The sequence below is a fragment of the Seriola dumerili genome, unplaced genomic scaffold, assembly GCF_002260705.1.
Source record: "Seriola dumerili isolate Sdu_G_001 unplaced genomic scaffold, Sdu_1.0 BDQW01000149.1, whole genome shotgun sequence".
NCBI classification, from domain to species: domain Eukaryota; kingdom Metazoa; phylum Chordata; class Actinopteri; order Carangiformes; family Carangidae; genus Seriola; species Seriola dumerili.
In genome coordinates, this window is record NW_019174404.1 from 13152099 (window position 1) to 13167644 (window position 15546).

General features: G+C 43.8%; 1 protein-coding gene across 9 annotated transcripts in view; it reads left to right on the forward strand.

Moving 5' to 3' along the window:
• The window catches only part of LOC111225588 (steroid hormone receptor ERR2), a 44548-nt gene that overhangs the window by 12448 nt on the left and 16554 nt on the right, over positions 1-15546 (forward strand). For 8 of the 9 annotated variants that reach the window (XM_022750557.1, XM_022750558.1, XM_022750560.1 and 5 more), the window contains 2 exons: positions 5547-5956; positions 11936-12061. In XM_022750557.1, the coding sequence (XP_022606278.1) occupies positions 5560-5956; positions 11936-12061 (523 nt within the window). In that variant the 5' untranslated portion in view covers positions 5547-5559. The remainder of the gene's footprint in view (positions 1-5546; positions 5957-11935; positions 12062-15546) is intronic. The other variant, XM_022750553.1, reaches the window with a different exon arrangement.

Genomic DNA, 15546 nt, shown 5'->3' on the forward strand with positions numbered 1-15546 from the left:
CCAGTACTGGACTATAATTACTTTTTATAGATATCACAAGCCATTGTAAATTTATGTTGTTAAATTATACCATGGCCATGCCACATAATGGATGTAATGGAAACTAATCTTTTCTAATGAAAAGGCAGAATTAGAAATTTGATCCCAAATGTACTGCATGGCAGCCTAGACTTATCACTGCACTTCTTTTTTACATACAGTATGATGAGCTGTTCTGCAGGGAGCTTCCCCACTGGGTCTATTGTTAACTCTTTGCGCTCTGTAGTGGGAAGTTTAGACGACCGACAACTCTCACACATCCCCAACTGGCAGTAGCTCTATCATTACCCATTTGTCTCTCTCTAAACATCCTGAACTCAGCCCCTTGTAAGAACTAGATCTGCCCAGTGCGGCCCAGACAGTTTACGTCAGACAAACAGCAGCGCCTGTATCACAAGAGGCTCTCTCTTTCCTGCCAGCAGCATCTCTAGAACAGGAAGGAGCGGGTGGGGGGGATCAATAGATGTGATCTGCTTCTTGGCCAGCGCTATCTTGTGGTGCCGCTGGAGCATGGGGCTCATGTTGTTGTAGTGGAGTGAGCTCATGGCTTTATAAAGACAGTGACATCGCTGTGGAGCAGCTAAATATAATCCTCTGCTGGAGACTGAAAAACTTAATTGCCCAGGCCACAGAGCAGCATGGTCCCCCCAAGTGGTAACCCTGCACGAGCCCCTAGCCTATGGACTATTGATCTGGGGCCCCTCGCTCTCCATTGGTACGATGAGCATCACTCTCTCTGTCTCTTCTCTCTCTCTCTCTCTCTCTCTCTCTCTCTCTCTCTTCCCCTCCTGTATCGCTTACTTTCTCTTTTCCTGTTTTTCTGTCTCCTCAACTTCCCTTTTGTTTGCCTCCATAGATCTGCACATCATAAATCTCTGTCAGCTTCTCCTGAGTGTCTGGCATATCCGTTAATAAAGAGGCCCCTCCCCTCCCTTCAGGTCCACCCCCTCCGCTCCCACCTCTCTCTGCCAGAGCAGGACTAATGAATGAGAAACTCCAAAATTAGGGGCCTCTCCCTCGTAGATTAGAATGGGTCCCTATGGAGTCCCGGGCTTGCCTCCAACCAAACCACAGCCACCAACCCCCCCTCCCAACCCCCCACACCCCCACCCTGTATTTCCATCTTTCATATTCTGTCTGCAATACAAACACACACTCAGACCTCTGAGCACATAAGCCCATGCAGGGATGGTAAAGACACACACACTCATGCACATTGCCCCAAGAGTCTTTTGGCCCCTAATTCCCCTGATGGTCATTAACCTGGAAACAGTTAGACAGAGAGGCGTCCTCCATATTTCAGCTAAGTGTGTTTTGGAATCTCTATTCCCTTCCTTTCTCCCAAAGGTGACCCCAACCTCTCCCTGAGCCCCAGTCCTTTTTCATTTACGTTTTCCCCTGCGAGAACACACACTGAGGACCCTTGGTGGCAGACAAGCCACTGTATGTATTTCTGTGCCTGTAGTTGGGCTGTGCAGATTTTTCAGCCTCCGCTCCGCTCTCCCAAATATGAGTCCCCTGCTGTGTGTCGGAGCGGTAAGAGGTGGCAGTGGCCCCTGGAGGAGAGGTCAGTGTGGCAGCTGCCAGTGGGTTCTGGCTGTGGCGGGGAGGCTGAGCCGGGCTGAGAGGAGGTCTGTCAGGAGCTAATTGAGTTCGTCCTACCAGCGCTGACTCTGGGGCCAGTGGCTTATCAGGCCACATCGCCTGGGGCTCTCCAGACAGATCTGCCCCTACTGGGGCATCTGATATCACCATCACCCTGCCTGCAGATGTCAACCCCCACCTCCACCACCCACCCTTTCCCTTCCACTTACCCAGTCTGATCAGGTAGCAGGGATGTGACACTCGGGGATGAGGTTAGCAAATGTTATAAAATGGTGTTTTTGGCATCTGTTGGCCTTGAGAGTGGAAAGGACATCAGGAATTTACTCACTGTTTGAGTTGAGCCTCTAGCACAGGTTTGTGCTGAAAGCTTTTGATTTACACATGAAACAGGGAGAGAGCTGTAGTCACCCAGGGAACAGCGGAGGACGTCTGTATCCTCCTGAAGCAGGAAGCTCTCAGCAGGAATACTTACAAATTGGCTCAATTAGATCCTGAATGTTCTGCATTTCTACGACAGTGTCATCCAGTGTTGAGAGTTTCGCTTGCAGGCGAGGGAAGTGTTGAGACGTGACGGACTGAGTGGTCCTCGGTTCTCCTCTCGGAAGTCGAGGAACAGCGAGTGTGAGATGAGCTCTCAGATCATTAGGCCAGCTAATCCTGGTCACAGCAGCACCAGTGGAATGATATTAGGGATCTGAAATGCTGTTAGGAGGGCCAGTTGGAATCAGATTAAAACCAAACTGTGCAGTGTGCGTTTGTGGGCCCATAACCCACTACTCAGCATGAATTTTGATCGGTACAAAGGGAACAAAAGGAGGAGGAACAGAGAATAAAAGAGAGAGAGGGAGATACTGTATCTTAGACGAGCGCTGCTCCTTTGGTCAGCCAGGCAGCAGAATTTGAAATGCTGTTACCTTGAGGAAGGAAGTAAGACAGAACTATAGATTTTACAGCATCAAGTCTCAGTTAGTTCAGCAGACCCTTTCCTGTCTGCCCAGTGTGTGTAGCACACAAGCTAATTATCACCTGCCCCACATATTGAATTATTTATCAGGACTATTGCTACTGTCAAACTATTTAATGTTCATAATTCATTTTCCCATACAATGGTATTTATAGATTTAAATTGGACCTGTCCCATTAGAGATTACGAATATTTATAGAAATATTTTAGACTATTTGATTAATACGCCAGGTTCAAGTGGTTAGTATTCCCTCAGTATCATTAATCAATATATGCAGGCTTGTTAAAAACATAAGCATAGCAGTGGTATAATGTGTCATAGCAGAATGAGTTAAGGGGATTCTAGCCAGCACATTTATTATAAATGACCACATTGAGCTGGAGGGGAAACAGTTAAGACACTTATGCAATTATGCTAAGTGTCACCCTGAAGATGGCCTTTGAACTGGGGTTAAGCTTACTCTGAATTTGTGAAATAAAAGCTAAATGGAGCCATCTTGTGCTCCTGCGTTTTAATATATAGCCTTTAATAAGCCAAGTGCAGGTGCCCTATCGCACAGGTGCACATATCCATCTGAAACAGAGAACATAAAGCAGATGAACACAGAGCCGTGCATTAATTTATGGGGATGCAATCTGCATTCATTATCAAGAGCGGCAAGTTCTATTTTAGAGAGGCATGAAATGGATTCACTTTTTCAATTTCTGTCTGCAAGGGCGTTTAAGAGTACAAGTGGATGATTTTTAAAACGGCAAATCTGAATAAACTCCCACAATGCCGTCACTAATATTAAAATATTGCATGCTTTGTTTAAATTTAGAGTAACTGAAGGAAAACTGTATGAGACAGATTTTTTTCGAGCAGAATGGTAGTTGTGTATCAGTTTTATATAGTAGAGGCTTTATATTGCAAGAAGAATTCCAGGAGTGCTCAGGGCTTATTCCACAAGGTCAACGGTTTTAACAGGGGGCATTTTTTATTATTTATTTTAGCAGTTAACCTTTTTGTGAATTTCCAGAAGTGGTAGGCACCTGGAGCTCCGATGAATATACATGACAGCAGGGAAGGAAACCCGGGAATGAGATTTAATTTGACACGCTGACCCCCATCTCCACGGGCCCAGGAAGCCAGGGTGAGAAAATAAGGTTGACCCACTGACCCCTGGGCCTGAACCCCTCCGTCACCCACCCTCACAATTAAATCAGCCTCAGAGAGCAAGAGGCAGTCCGGCCGACATATAGGGGACACAGCGGAGGCCTCTCCTTCCCTGTTTCCTGTGAAGAACTCTGAGACAGACAGCTATCGTCCAATCAGGCAGATAGCGCCCAGTGGGGAACATCCCCCTCTCTCAGAGCTGATGGTAAACTGACATGTCAAATATGTAAACATTACCATTAGTTGGCAATATGCTAATGGAACTAATGTGCTAAGGCACAACTTGGGCTGTCTAGCTGCCACTCACTAGGAGCCCCCGTGTCTGCATTTGCATAAGCCATGCAAGGCTCAATTTTGTTAATGCAGGCAAGTGCATGTGACCTTTCACCCCTTCCCTGGTACCTAATGCAAAGGGGTGTGTGTATATGTAAGTGTGTGACCTCGCCTTGACCCTAAGAGGTCACCATGGCTACATGGCATCCCCAATACATTGAGTTATCCATCTCCTCTACCTCCTCTCCACCTCTTCAGTTCACTCTATTTGTGGACAGAAAAATGAGTTGAACATGTCCGAGCTAAGTTTTTTCCCCCGTTGTTCTCCCTGTGCAATTTCAAGTTAAAGGTTATAGAGCAAGACTGAAATAGATTTATGTGGGCAAGGAAGGCTTCATAGTGCATTTTGTGGCCACAGCCAAAAGGCTGCACTTTAGTCTGCACACGTTACAGCATCAGATTGCATGTACTCCAAAATACAGTTATTAGGCAGACAGTGAAAAAGTCAATATCTTGCCATCATGTTTCCTTTTGGTTGACTGCTGACTCAAGGAGACAAGCCAAGGTCCACTCTGCTCTCTAAACTATGGAGATGCCCCCGTCTTGATGTGCTCTTTGTGTGTGTGTGTGTGTGTGTGTGTGTGTGTGTGTGTGTGTGTGTGTGTGCGTGCGTGCGTGCGTGCGTGTGTGTGCGTGCGTGCGTGCGTGTGTGTGCACTTGTGTGTTAAGTTATTTGAGTGCTCCCTCTCTCTCTCTCTTCATCTCTCTGTCCCTCTGTCTCTCATTCTCTTTCACTTTGCTTTCTCTTTGCCTGTGTGTTTTTATTGTGTGCAACTGTGTGTGGATGTGCGTGCTGTAGCTGTGTGTATTTGTACACTGAAGCACTTTTGCAGCTGCCATGGTGTGTGGCTAATGAGGCACTTACAGGAGGATCCTCCCCCTGGTTCACTGGTTTAGAGGGAAGGTTAGCAACAGAAAATTGGAAAGACTTAAAACACAGACACATGACAGCAGTAGATATGCAAAACATTTAAATGTGATTTGGCAAATAAATTACGATTGTTTGACCACATGAATTCTATCTAATGTCTCCTGTCTTTTCCTGTCCTATATGTACAAATTGCACATTTATATTCAGAAAGTGACCTTTTTACCATAAATTAATTGACGATCACTTTCATGCCTAAATCTTCGATCGTCAGGTGTTTGATGTCAAATACAAGCAGTATGTTTAGACGCATCATTCATTTACTCAATACATTCAATACATAATGTCTTGTTAAAGGGGAAATAGCATTTGTGTTGTAATTGTTCTGACCTGCCCCATTATCATTATGTTTTGCATCTAATGTCAATCAATCATTTTGCTGTTTAGGTATTTCTATTTCTCCACTGGTAGATGAGATTCATTTCTACCCTTTGAAGACCTCTGCTAATCATCTTCCTCTTCTCCTCCTCCCTTTCCCATCAACCCTCCCCCTTCCGTGTCTCACCCCTTACCTCACCCAGGCTGCTGAATAGAATGGCCGCTGATGACCGGCATCTACCCTCCAGTTGTGGGTCCTACATCAAGACGGAGCCATCCAGTCCCTCCTCGGTCATCGACACAGTCAGCCACCACAGCCCCAGCGGCAACTCAGACGCCAGTGGCGGCTATGTCAGTGCTATGAATAGCCACTCCAACGGCCTGGACTCTCCACCTATGTTCACCCCCAGTGGGCTCGGGGCTGGCACCTGCCGCAAGCGCTATGACGACTGCTCCAGTACCATCATGGAGGACTCGTCCATAAAGTGCGAATACATGTTGAACTCCCTCCCCAAGAGGCTGTGCCTGGTCTGTGGAGATATAGCCTCGGGGTATCACTATGGGGTGGCCTCTTGTGAGGCCTGCAAAGCCTTTTTTAAAAGGACAATACAAGGTATTTTTCTCCTCTCACCTCCCCCCAACAAACACTCAATACCAGTTATTTCATCCCATGTCGCCACATCACCAGACACAATAACACCCTCCATACAAGACACCTTTGGCCTCACAACAACACTGATATACTCAGTCCAAGCGATTCACTATGTAAAAAAATCACTGGAGTGTGGAAGATGTTTTCTCTACCTCTTGAGACCACCAACCCCCATAAAAGATCTTGTTTATTTTCCTTTTTTTTTTTTTAAATTTTATTACAATGTACAATATTTAGAGGAACATTAAGAAACATGCAAACTTATTCACTGATTATCAAATAACTCTACATTTAAAAAAAATGTTTATGCCGTCTTAAAAGAAACAGAAACCAGGGGAATAATTTTACACGGGACAGACTACTAGTGAGATTATGATGACATCATCTGTCATGGTTGGTGGTGTATGGTGGACATGACACCATCACTCAGGTCAGATTTGGTCGAGTGTAGGGGTCTTTGCCCAGATGCCTTGGGGGGGCTCAGAGAATGTACTTTATTATTCCTGTCCTGTTTTGTGTTTTTGTGTGTGTGTGTGTGTGTGTGTGTGTGTGTGTGTGTGTGTGTGTGTGTGTGTGTGTGTGTCTTGGGACTAGGGTGCGATTGGCTATCTGCAAGGCATGATGTATCACAGCTTCTCATTAGAGAGGCAATGAAAGGCCCCCCTCTGTGAAACTGTGCGCTCTGCTCCAGATTAATCAGGAAGACGGAGATATTGTTGAGCCTGGAAAAAAAAAATCTGCACAACAGGCACAGCTGCCCAGGTCTAAGCTCTGTCGGCTTAGTAGTGGAATACATGCAGTGGAAAAACTAGATAAAATATGTAAAATGAGCCAAAGGGTTGGGTTATGGTGAAATGAGATGATTAAGAGTGGAAGAAAAATAGGAATTTGATATTTCAACGGAATGAGTCTAACATCTTTTATCCATTGCTTTCAGTAAATTTTAATCAACAAATAATGGAGAGCAGGCTGTGTGTCTTGATGTCAGGTGTTGATTTTGGACCTTACAGCCATATCAGCTTTAGACAGTCTATGTACCTTTTGCAGGCAAACAAAAGCATTAGGCCAAATCCTCCTGTTTACCCATGCTGCCATCAGCAATCCTGTCTATTGACAAAAGATGAACATTTTCTCTCAAGTAACATAACTGGGCTTTTGTCCCCTCACTGAAAGTACACTGACGGCAACACAATGGAACAGAAAAAGGCGTCTTAAGTGGAGCAATGGCCCAAACAATTAAGAGGAAGGTACATGGAAAAAAATTAAAGCTCCTCTTTTTTCCCCGCTCACTTTGCATTGTCGATTTGAAATCCCTCTCTTTCTCTTCTTGGAGGGCTGCCTGTAATGGAGCTAATCTGCCGTCGTTTGTCCGAGCCACAGGAGTTTTGTCAATAACAATCAGCGTTTGGAAAGTGTAATTAAGGCCGAGGCTTTTCATTAGGAAGAAGGGAGGGGGCCGTCTCTAGGGACAGGCATGCCAATTAGAAACTCAGGCACGCGTCGCCGGGTAATTTCAGGGAAAGGAGGGGAAAAAAAACCCAGGACTTCTTTAGATTGGAGAGGGACCCTGCTGCTCTTTCAGAGGAGAGGAGGAGAGGCTTAATGGCATAATAATCAGACAGGGGTCCCAGGCAGAGAAGGCAGGAGGACGCAGGGACTTTTTGGGGGAGGTGAAAGCCTTCCGAAATGATAAAAGAAACACATGCAGTATTGCTGGAGGAAAATGGAGGCAGTAAATAGCGGGATGTAGAGCCCTTGAAAGAATGAGAGGGTGCCGTTGATGAGAACTGATTAATTAAAGAAATAACGAGGCAGTCAAGGGTGGAGTGTGAGACGGCCCTCTCTAATGAGAAGAAAACAAAGGAGCTGTCTTTTCCAGCCCTTTATCACATTGTTCTATAGCACTTAGGGCAAACTAAGCTAAGTTAATGTTAACCATGTACATGACAGTTTCTTTATCACCTTGTGCTCACCTTGTATAACTGTGTGTATTTCCCTTTTGATATAGCAGCTAATTCTAAATTGGAAATTTCTAGTTGCTTTCGAGATTTTAATATGTAGTCTTTTGTTATTTTGTTTTTATTTCAAATATTTTGACTGAGTATAGAATTGTAGACATTTTACTCACTGAGTAATCTTTGTTATCTTTGCATCCGCTTCACTTCCCCCTCTGGGTTGCACTTCTTCAGCTGATGCTTCTACCTTTTCAACAGAAGCCGATTGAAAATCCATCTTCTGTCACCTGTTCATCCAGTGAAAAGCCCCTTGAACTCTTACGTGGAGATAGTTACATTAGTCAAGGCCAGGCCCAAATGAATGTCAACCTGGATCTCCATCCATCCCAGAACTACCCCTTTTCTCATTGCTCCCTAATCATCCCCCCATCCCTGCACCTCACGTGCCCCACCAATCAAAAACATAAATCTCTTATTGAACCGTGTTTTCTTCCCATTTTGAACTGAAGTGTAAAATTGCTTGAAAAACCAACTGAACTCAGTGGCCCTCTTTTATATGAAGTAATAGACCTTGACAGTAAGCCTGTAAAAGTCAGTTTAGATTTTGATGAGAAATACCTGCCATTTTACTGTAATTTACTTACAAGACCTGACTTTCCCCTCTGTGCCCTGGCATGGGTCCTGAAAAGCCATAAAATAGATTGAGACAGATACTTATCAAGAGAAGAAGGAGGGAAATCTTTTTCTTCTCCCTTCACTCTGTAATGTTATTGGTAACCATACCATAACCTCTCTAAAGACAGATAAACCCGAGAATGGCCCTCGGGTTAAAGGGGTTCCCACCAGTATGCTTCATTTCTGAAAGTGAAACTCACCATACTATTACTCTACAAGCCAGGATTTCCAGACATCATTTATGAATGGCAAGATTGTTGTAAAAGGTTTTATAAATTCCGCCCTTTAAATGCAGCGTTTGAATCTGAAACCAGAAATCCCTTTTTAAATCAGTACTGATGTGTCTCTCTATTTAGACGCCGTTCAAGGGCTGTGTTCCTAACGTAGATAGATGGTTTCTATTTCTTGCTCAGTCACAGTGACAGTTATACTCAAATTCATTTCAGTTTAGTTCATTTCAGTCAATTAAGTTGACTTCAGGAAAAATGCTTTATTCATCCCTTTGCGGTAAATTTGAGGCAAGTGAGACAACAACTAAAGACAGCTACAAAAAAAAAAAAATGGTTGTGTTATACAGTGATAATGCTGCACGGCTTAAAAATCGGTGAATGCGTACATTTAAATAATTAAAATTACATTTTAACAATTACACTCAAGGGCTAATCAGTGATCAACCATATAAATTGCAGGTATATTTAACTTGGTATAAATAAAAAGTTTGACATAATGACGTATGAACATAATTGAAATTATATAGACTTGTTACTGCTGTGGTTCCAAACATCACTGATGCAAACAATCATTGAACAGCATCAGATATTACAGTAACCTAAATTGAGCTGTTTTCTTGTGTATTAAAAATCCTGCAATCCGTTTAGGTGTCATGGAAAGTGCCGATCTTGAGTTTTCATTTTTGGCAGTGGATTACACTCTTGTTTACATTTGGATCATGGTTTATGCCTACAGTGTTAACATTTCTTTAGGATTTCACTTCCTTTATATGCATGTTAATAAAAACAATAGACCACAGCTTATTGTTATTTTAGATCAGCCAAGAGGCATTAGACATGTTATGAGGTGGGACTTACTGTATGTATACTGATACTGAAACACTCCCTCTCCTAAATATAAACCAAATGTTGAGTTGAAAAATTAGTTAATCCACCTTTCACTCTGCATTGAGCTACGAGAAGCCCCCTCTGACAGAACATCAGACGCACGGGGGGCTTGACAGGACAGGTGGACACAGTAGCGCAGCAGTGCGTGAGAGTATGTTTGTTTTTGTTTTCCAGAGTGTGTGATACCAAAGGGCTAACTCTCTTAGTTAACCACCAGGTGTGGTTTGTGCACATGTCCCCAGCACCCCTGTGAAAGAGAAGGGAGGGGAGGAGGAGAGAAAAATACCCCCATAAACAAAGCGTCCTCAGGGACACACAGGGTCAGCTGTGCAAGCAAACCTGCAACATAGCATGTGCGCACGTGTGCTGGTAATTTGCTGGGGTTTCGAAATGATATAATGAATCAAACAGTAAAAGGCAACACTTTTTTTTCTTTTTTCTTTTTTTTTTAGATTTGCAATCAAAATCAAGGTTTTTTTTTTTTTTTTTAAATGTATTTATTACTTTACATCCTGGCAAATTTCTGATTGGTTAATTCATAATGTGGACACAAACCAAACCTCTGTGAATTGATTCCAGCGCAGGGTGGCACTGATTGCCTCCTCCCAGCATATGGGAAATGGGTAGGATTATTATGGTCTGGTTCTGCTATGACAACAGAGAAAACAGACAGAGGAAAGACAATCACAGCTCATCAGCCGCTTCCCTCGCACCTTTATTTACCCCAATCCCAAAGAGATGAGGAGAATTAGCATAATGATTTCTAACCCAGATATAAGGAGGAATTTCTAATTATTTATAACATCTTGGGACCCTCCACTTGATCTGTCCAATAATGTTAACATAATTGCATAAGTTGTCAAAGGGTGTTGGAGGGCTAGTGGAGGAACGCCAGTGGAATATTACACAGCCTTCTGTCTCTCTGTACAGGAATATGGAGTGAGGGTCAGAGCTGTGGAGCATCTACGGGATGTTGGAATGCAATCCTAATGTGTTTGTGTGTGAGGTTTTGTCTGTCAGACAACACACTGAATAATGTAAAGATGCTCTACCGGTTAAAGGGAATGCTGCATGTGTTTTCACAGAAAATGACACTTTTCACTTACATGTATTTTAGTGGATGAAAAAAAATTATTTTGGGAATTTTGGTGATTAAATAACATTTTTACATTTCTCAATAATCAATTTCTTCACTGGACTGACAAAGACATAACCCCCTAGGTTAAAAGAAAAGTTTGGAAAAATATCAATGTCAAAAACTTTAAAGATGAATGCCCATTCAAAATGGGGATAATTCAGATTCCTAGGCTGAAGCAACCATTACACTGATACCCTTTATTGAAACCCCTTGAACACAGTAAAATGTAGGGAATCAGACGGAAGCGGAGGAATTGCCTCACATATCCTGCCCTTTCTTTTGCTAATGCTAGAGTAGAGCAGAACCGACTCTTTTATTGTGTAGCAATGAAACTCTTTTTCATTGCTCCGTCCTGGAATCAGACGCTGCAGTTGAATAATGCATAAGGCCTCTTGCCTGTACACTATGTAAATAGTCAACAATGGCAACAGTGGTAACAACAGGTTTGGGTCTGCTGCAGTATTATGTAAAGTGGTCCGGGGCAGCATGTCTGGCTCTCTAGCCTGCTATTGAGGCAGTGGCAGGCCCCTCTGAGCACAGGGGGACGTGGCCTGCGCCCGGGGCCCGGAGGGGACACGCGCAGAATTAATGAGGCCAATTTAGTGTTAGACCAGGGTGGTATCTACTGATGGATCCTGAAGGACTATTGTAGCTTTGCATCCACCCTCCGCCCCCCACCCTTTACCTTTTACCCCAGCTTCTCCTCCTGCGGTGGCGCACAGGAAGGTACTGTACTATCTGGAGGATACCTGAGCCACCTGCGCGCGACAGAAATGGATTCTTTAGGAATCTGTATGATTAACAAGTGCCCATGCTTGGTTAGCAAAATATGATTTATTATAGACCATCTGATAGCACAGAGAGTACACACTGGTGTTTGTTACATTAGTGGCAGCACCCAATTTGGCACTGGTTTCTCTGGTGAAATGCCTTTACCTCATACAGTGCCCAATATTTTAATATTTCCACAACCTTTTACTTTGAATTGTAATGCTTTAGGTCTTGATTGAATTTGCTGGTGCCAACCGGGTTTTCTTCTTCTTCCTCTTCTCAGGTAACATAGAATACAGCTGTCCCGCCACAAATGAGTGTGAGATCACAAAACGAAGACGCAAATCATGTCAGGCTTGTCGCTTCATGAAATGCCTCAAAGTGGGGATGCTCAAAGAAGGTAAGAAGAGTAAGAACATTTTTATTATTATTGCACCCACAATATACACATATAACACTTTATTTTTTTGGTATAAAAAACACTTTATGCAAAAATGACACCTCCATTGATCTGATAAGGGCTCTACCAGTGGAACACTACAACACCACAGACTTTTCTTCTACCACCCCAGAGTGAGAGATGCACACAACTGGCCTAGACAACAGTTCCCAGCCCTCCTGTCCTCCCCCTACCTACACAGCAGTAAATAATGTGCAGTTGAGCTGGGGACAGAAATATGCTGAATAGGTTGATCCCGCCGTCTGAGTAATAGAAATGTAACAGTATTCCGCCTGGAAAGGCTCAGCCCGGGTCCCTGAGCACACACAGTCTCAGCTCTCCCCGGCATATTGATCCACTAAATGTTTTCCGAACATCTCAGCTCTCTTCCTGTGGATGGTTTTTTAAAGTCACGCCAGCAGGGAATTCAGTGACAATTAAACATGCTTCCGATGGATTTGTCTGGCTGGGTTTCTCCCCCCCCCTCCTCCTCCCTATCACCACCGACTCAGCCCCCCGAGACCCTGAGGCTTGGCTGCTCTTCCGGGGAGGCACCTATCTGTTCTCTCTTATCCCATTGCATTAGTGAAATGCGTTGTCACCTGCCTCTCTCTTTTTCTCTCGCTGTATCTCTTTCTCACTTGTTGGTTGCTCCAAAAAAGCCAGACAAATGAATAATGAAAGATATGTGGCTTGAGGGTGAAGTGACGGTGTTATATTTATTCAAGCCTCCTCTGGGAGCAGCTCAGGGATTCTTTAAGGAAACGTGTTATTGTTTTTTTTTTTATTCATTTTTTTCCCTTTCCTGAAGTGCTGATGAGTGCGGGTCAAGTAGCGCTTCTGTTGTGCAAAGTGTGGTTGTCCCTCATGGTTATACAGCAGTATAAACACTGCCAGATAGAAGAGCTAATGACAAATGAAATTCTGTACAACCTCACACTTTTAAATCCTCTGTCAAACTCTGTAGAGTATATATTCCACCATTATTCCACCCATTATTCATTGGAGAGTGGGATTTATAGATGCATATATATCCAGTCGCCACCTGAAGCCAGAGTCACAGCCCATATGGATCTCCGCACAGTAACAGAATCCCCTGGACTGCATGCAGCCAGATAAGGCCTCAGTGCCAGAAAGACAGAGTAATCACATTACTATCTGATGAAAAATTTATGCCAATATATCATCTTGGAGAATAAGAGACTACAAAAATATGTAGCCGTGGCTATAAATGAATGACCAGTGTCAGGTCAGAGTAAAAAGAGTGTAAAACTCAAATATGCAGACTTCGGCTAAGCCTGAGGTTCTAATGCATACTTCTGTGTATTCAGCACATTTGCAGAATAAGAATGACCCTCCTCTTTTACATAGCGGCTGTCATCACCTGCCACTGCAACTATTGTCACAGACTGATTGAAGAATTGTGCAGGTGTTGCCACAGATCCTTCTCAAATAGCCAATTTTTTTCACAATCAAAATTATTGAACACACTTGCCGTGATTAACAGAGAGACGTGAAGTGCAGTTTTGTGTAAGCTCTGCCGTGAGGCCCGGCACTTTAAAGTGTCACCGGGATGAGATGGAAAGAGAGACACATGGTCTGTGTCCACTGTAAGCTCTATGAAGCCGTCGGCTCAACGCCATGCTCAGGGCCTGAGTGTGGAGATGGCCACCACTCATGTGACTGAGGTTGCCACTTACTTTCATTACTGCAGAAAGGTCACATTGTATCTCAATGGAAAATCACCTAATTATAACTTTACTGCTCCAACAAAGTACAGTGCTGCCCCCCAATGAAACAGAAGTATAAAGCCATCACTGTCTCTGAAAGAATAACAATATTGGACTTCTTCAGGCCAAAATACATCCAGATATTTCTGCTTTTATTTTTGTTTATACTCTTAAAATCAAAATTCAGAAGATTTCAGTATCAACTGATCAGGCCCCAAAAATGAAAATCAATAAGTTCATATCTGGGAGCGTGGTAAGAGGTGTAATGGTCCCTGAAGATCAGCAGTCTAATTACAGGAGACCTGCCTAAACCCTGTGTTGAGTCGCTGTACTTTCCCTTGACTGTATAAAGGAGGAAGTGATCAATAGAAGAATCAAATGTCAGGGGCAACAGGTTTTTCCTCTGATCAATGGAAACGGATCAGAGCTTAGAGCAAGAGAGAAGACAAGATACTATTGAGAGATTACATTGACATCATTCAGTGGCAGTTGCTCTCTGCACCGACTTCCTTTCTCTCTGGCTCACTCACACAAAGATGCCGCCATGAACACACACACACACACACACACACACACACACACACACACACACACACACACACACACCACACCACACACCACACACACACACCACACTACAACATACACATACACACACCAACACACTACTACATCACACACAAAGTGCAGAAAAAATTTTAAAAAATTATATTTTTATCTACACATCTGCAGCACTGAACAAAGACAATAGCTTTTTGTTCCATTGTCCTCACAGTGTAACAGTTTGTATCCTGCTTTATTGTAAGAGAGCATGGTGACGGTTGTGTACATTTGCTGAACGAAGAAGAAGTGTGTTTGTGCTGATATATAATACACCTCTCATTGTTCAGCAGACTGGCATGCAAAGTACAACCACATCCCACAATAGCCCCTTCATAGTCACATACACAACATACAGAACATACACACAGACCACACTACACTCACATGTATAGTCCCTGAAATACTAGACATCTAAATGTCCGTGTGTGTTGCAGGCCGTCTATAGCAGTTATAACATCTTCCAATATGTAATAATGGCAATCGTAAAGTAATTAATAAAGAAACTTTTGCTGATTTTTTACAATACTCTATTTATCATTTAGAACAATTAGTGCAAGCACGCATGTCAGCTCAATGGGGATATTGTAGCTAACCTGTAAATGGAGTATGTGACGAGGGTGTCAGTATGGCAAGCCCTGGGGTCAGCAGATGGGGAGTGTGTTGGGGGGGCAAAGGACTGACAGTTTTTCCGCTACCCTCGCTCATCACCACTCGTGATTAAAAATGCTGCAACACACTTACAAGCATGCAAAGCTGGCAACAGGGGCCCTTTGAAATAGTGCTGACGGCAGTTTAACGGGGCGGCTTCCTTGAAAGGCAAGGTTCACCATGCCTTGCCATGTGGCCTTCTGATTTTCCCAGCTAAAATAGGGTCTGCCTAAGCCCCCCTTGGCATTGCCAACCATCCCAGACATCCTGACACTTTCCCCAGGGAGAGACACCCAGAACAGGTGAGGGACTCAAAATAAGGGCCCCTACCACGGTCGGCCACACAAAGTGAGTGAAGACAGGCTCCTCTGTAGGAGTGTGCTAGGAAGGGGATTATTATTGTTTTTGGAGAGAAAGAAGAGCCCTAGGTCAGCTGGCCCCAGCCCCCACCCCGAGGCCTTGGCTAATCCGTGC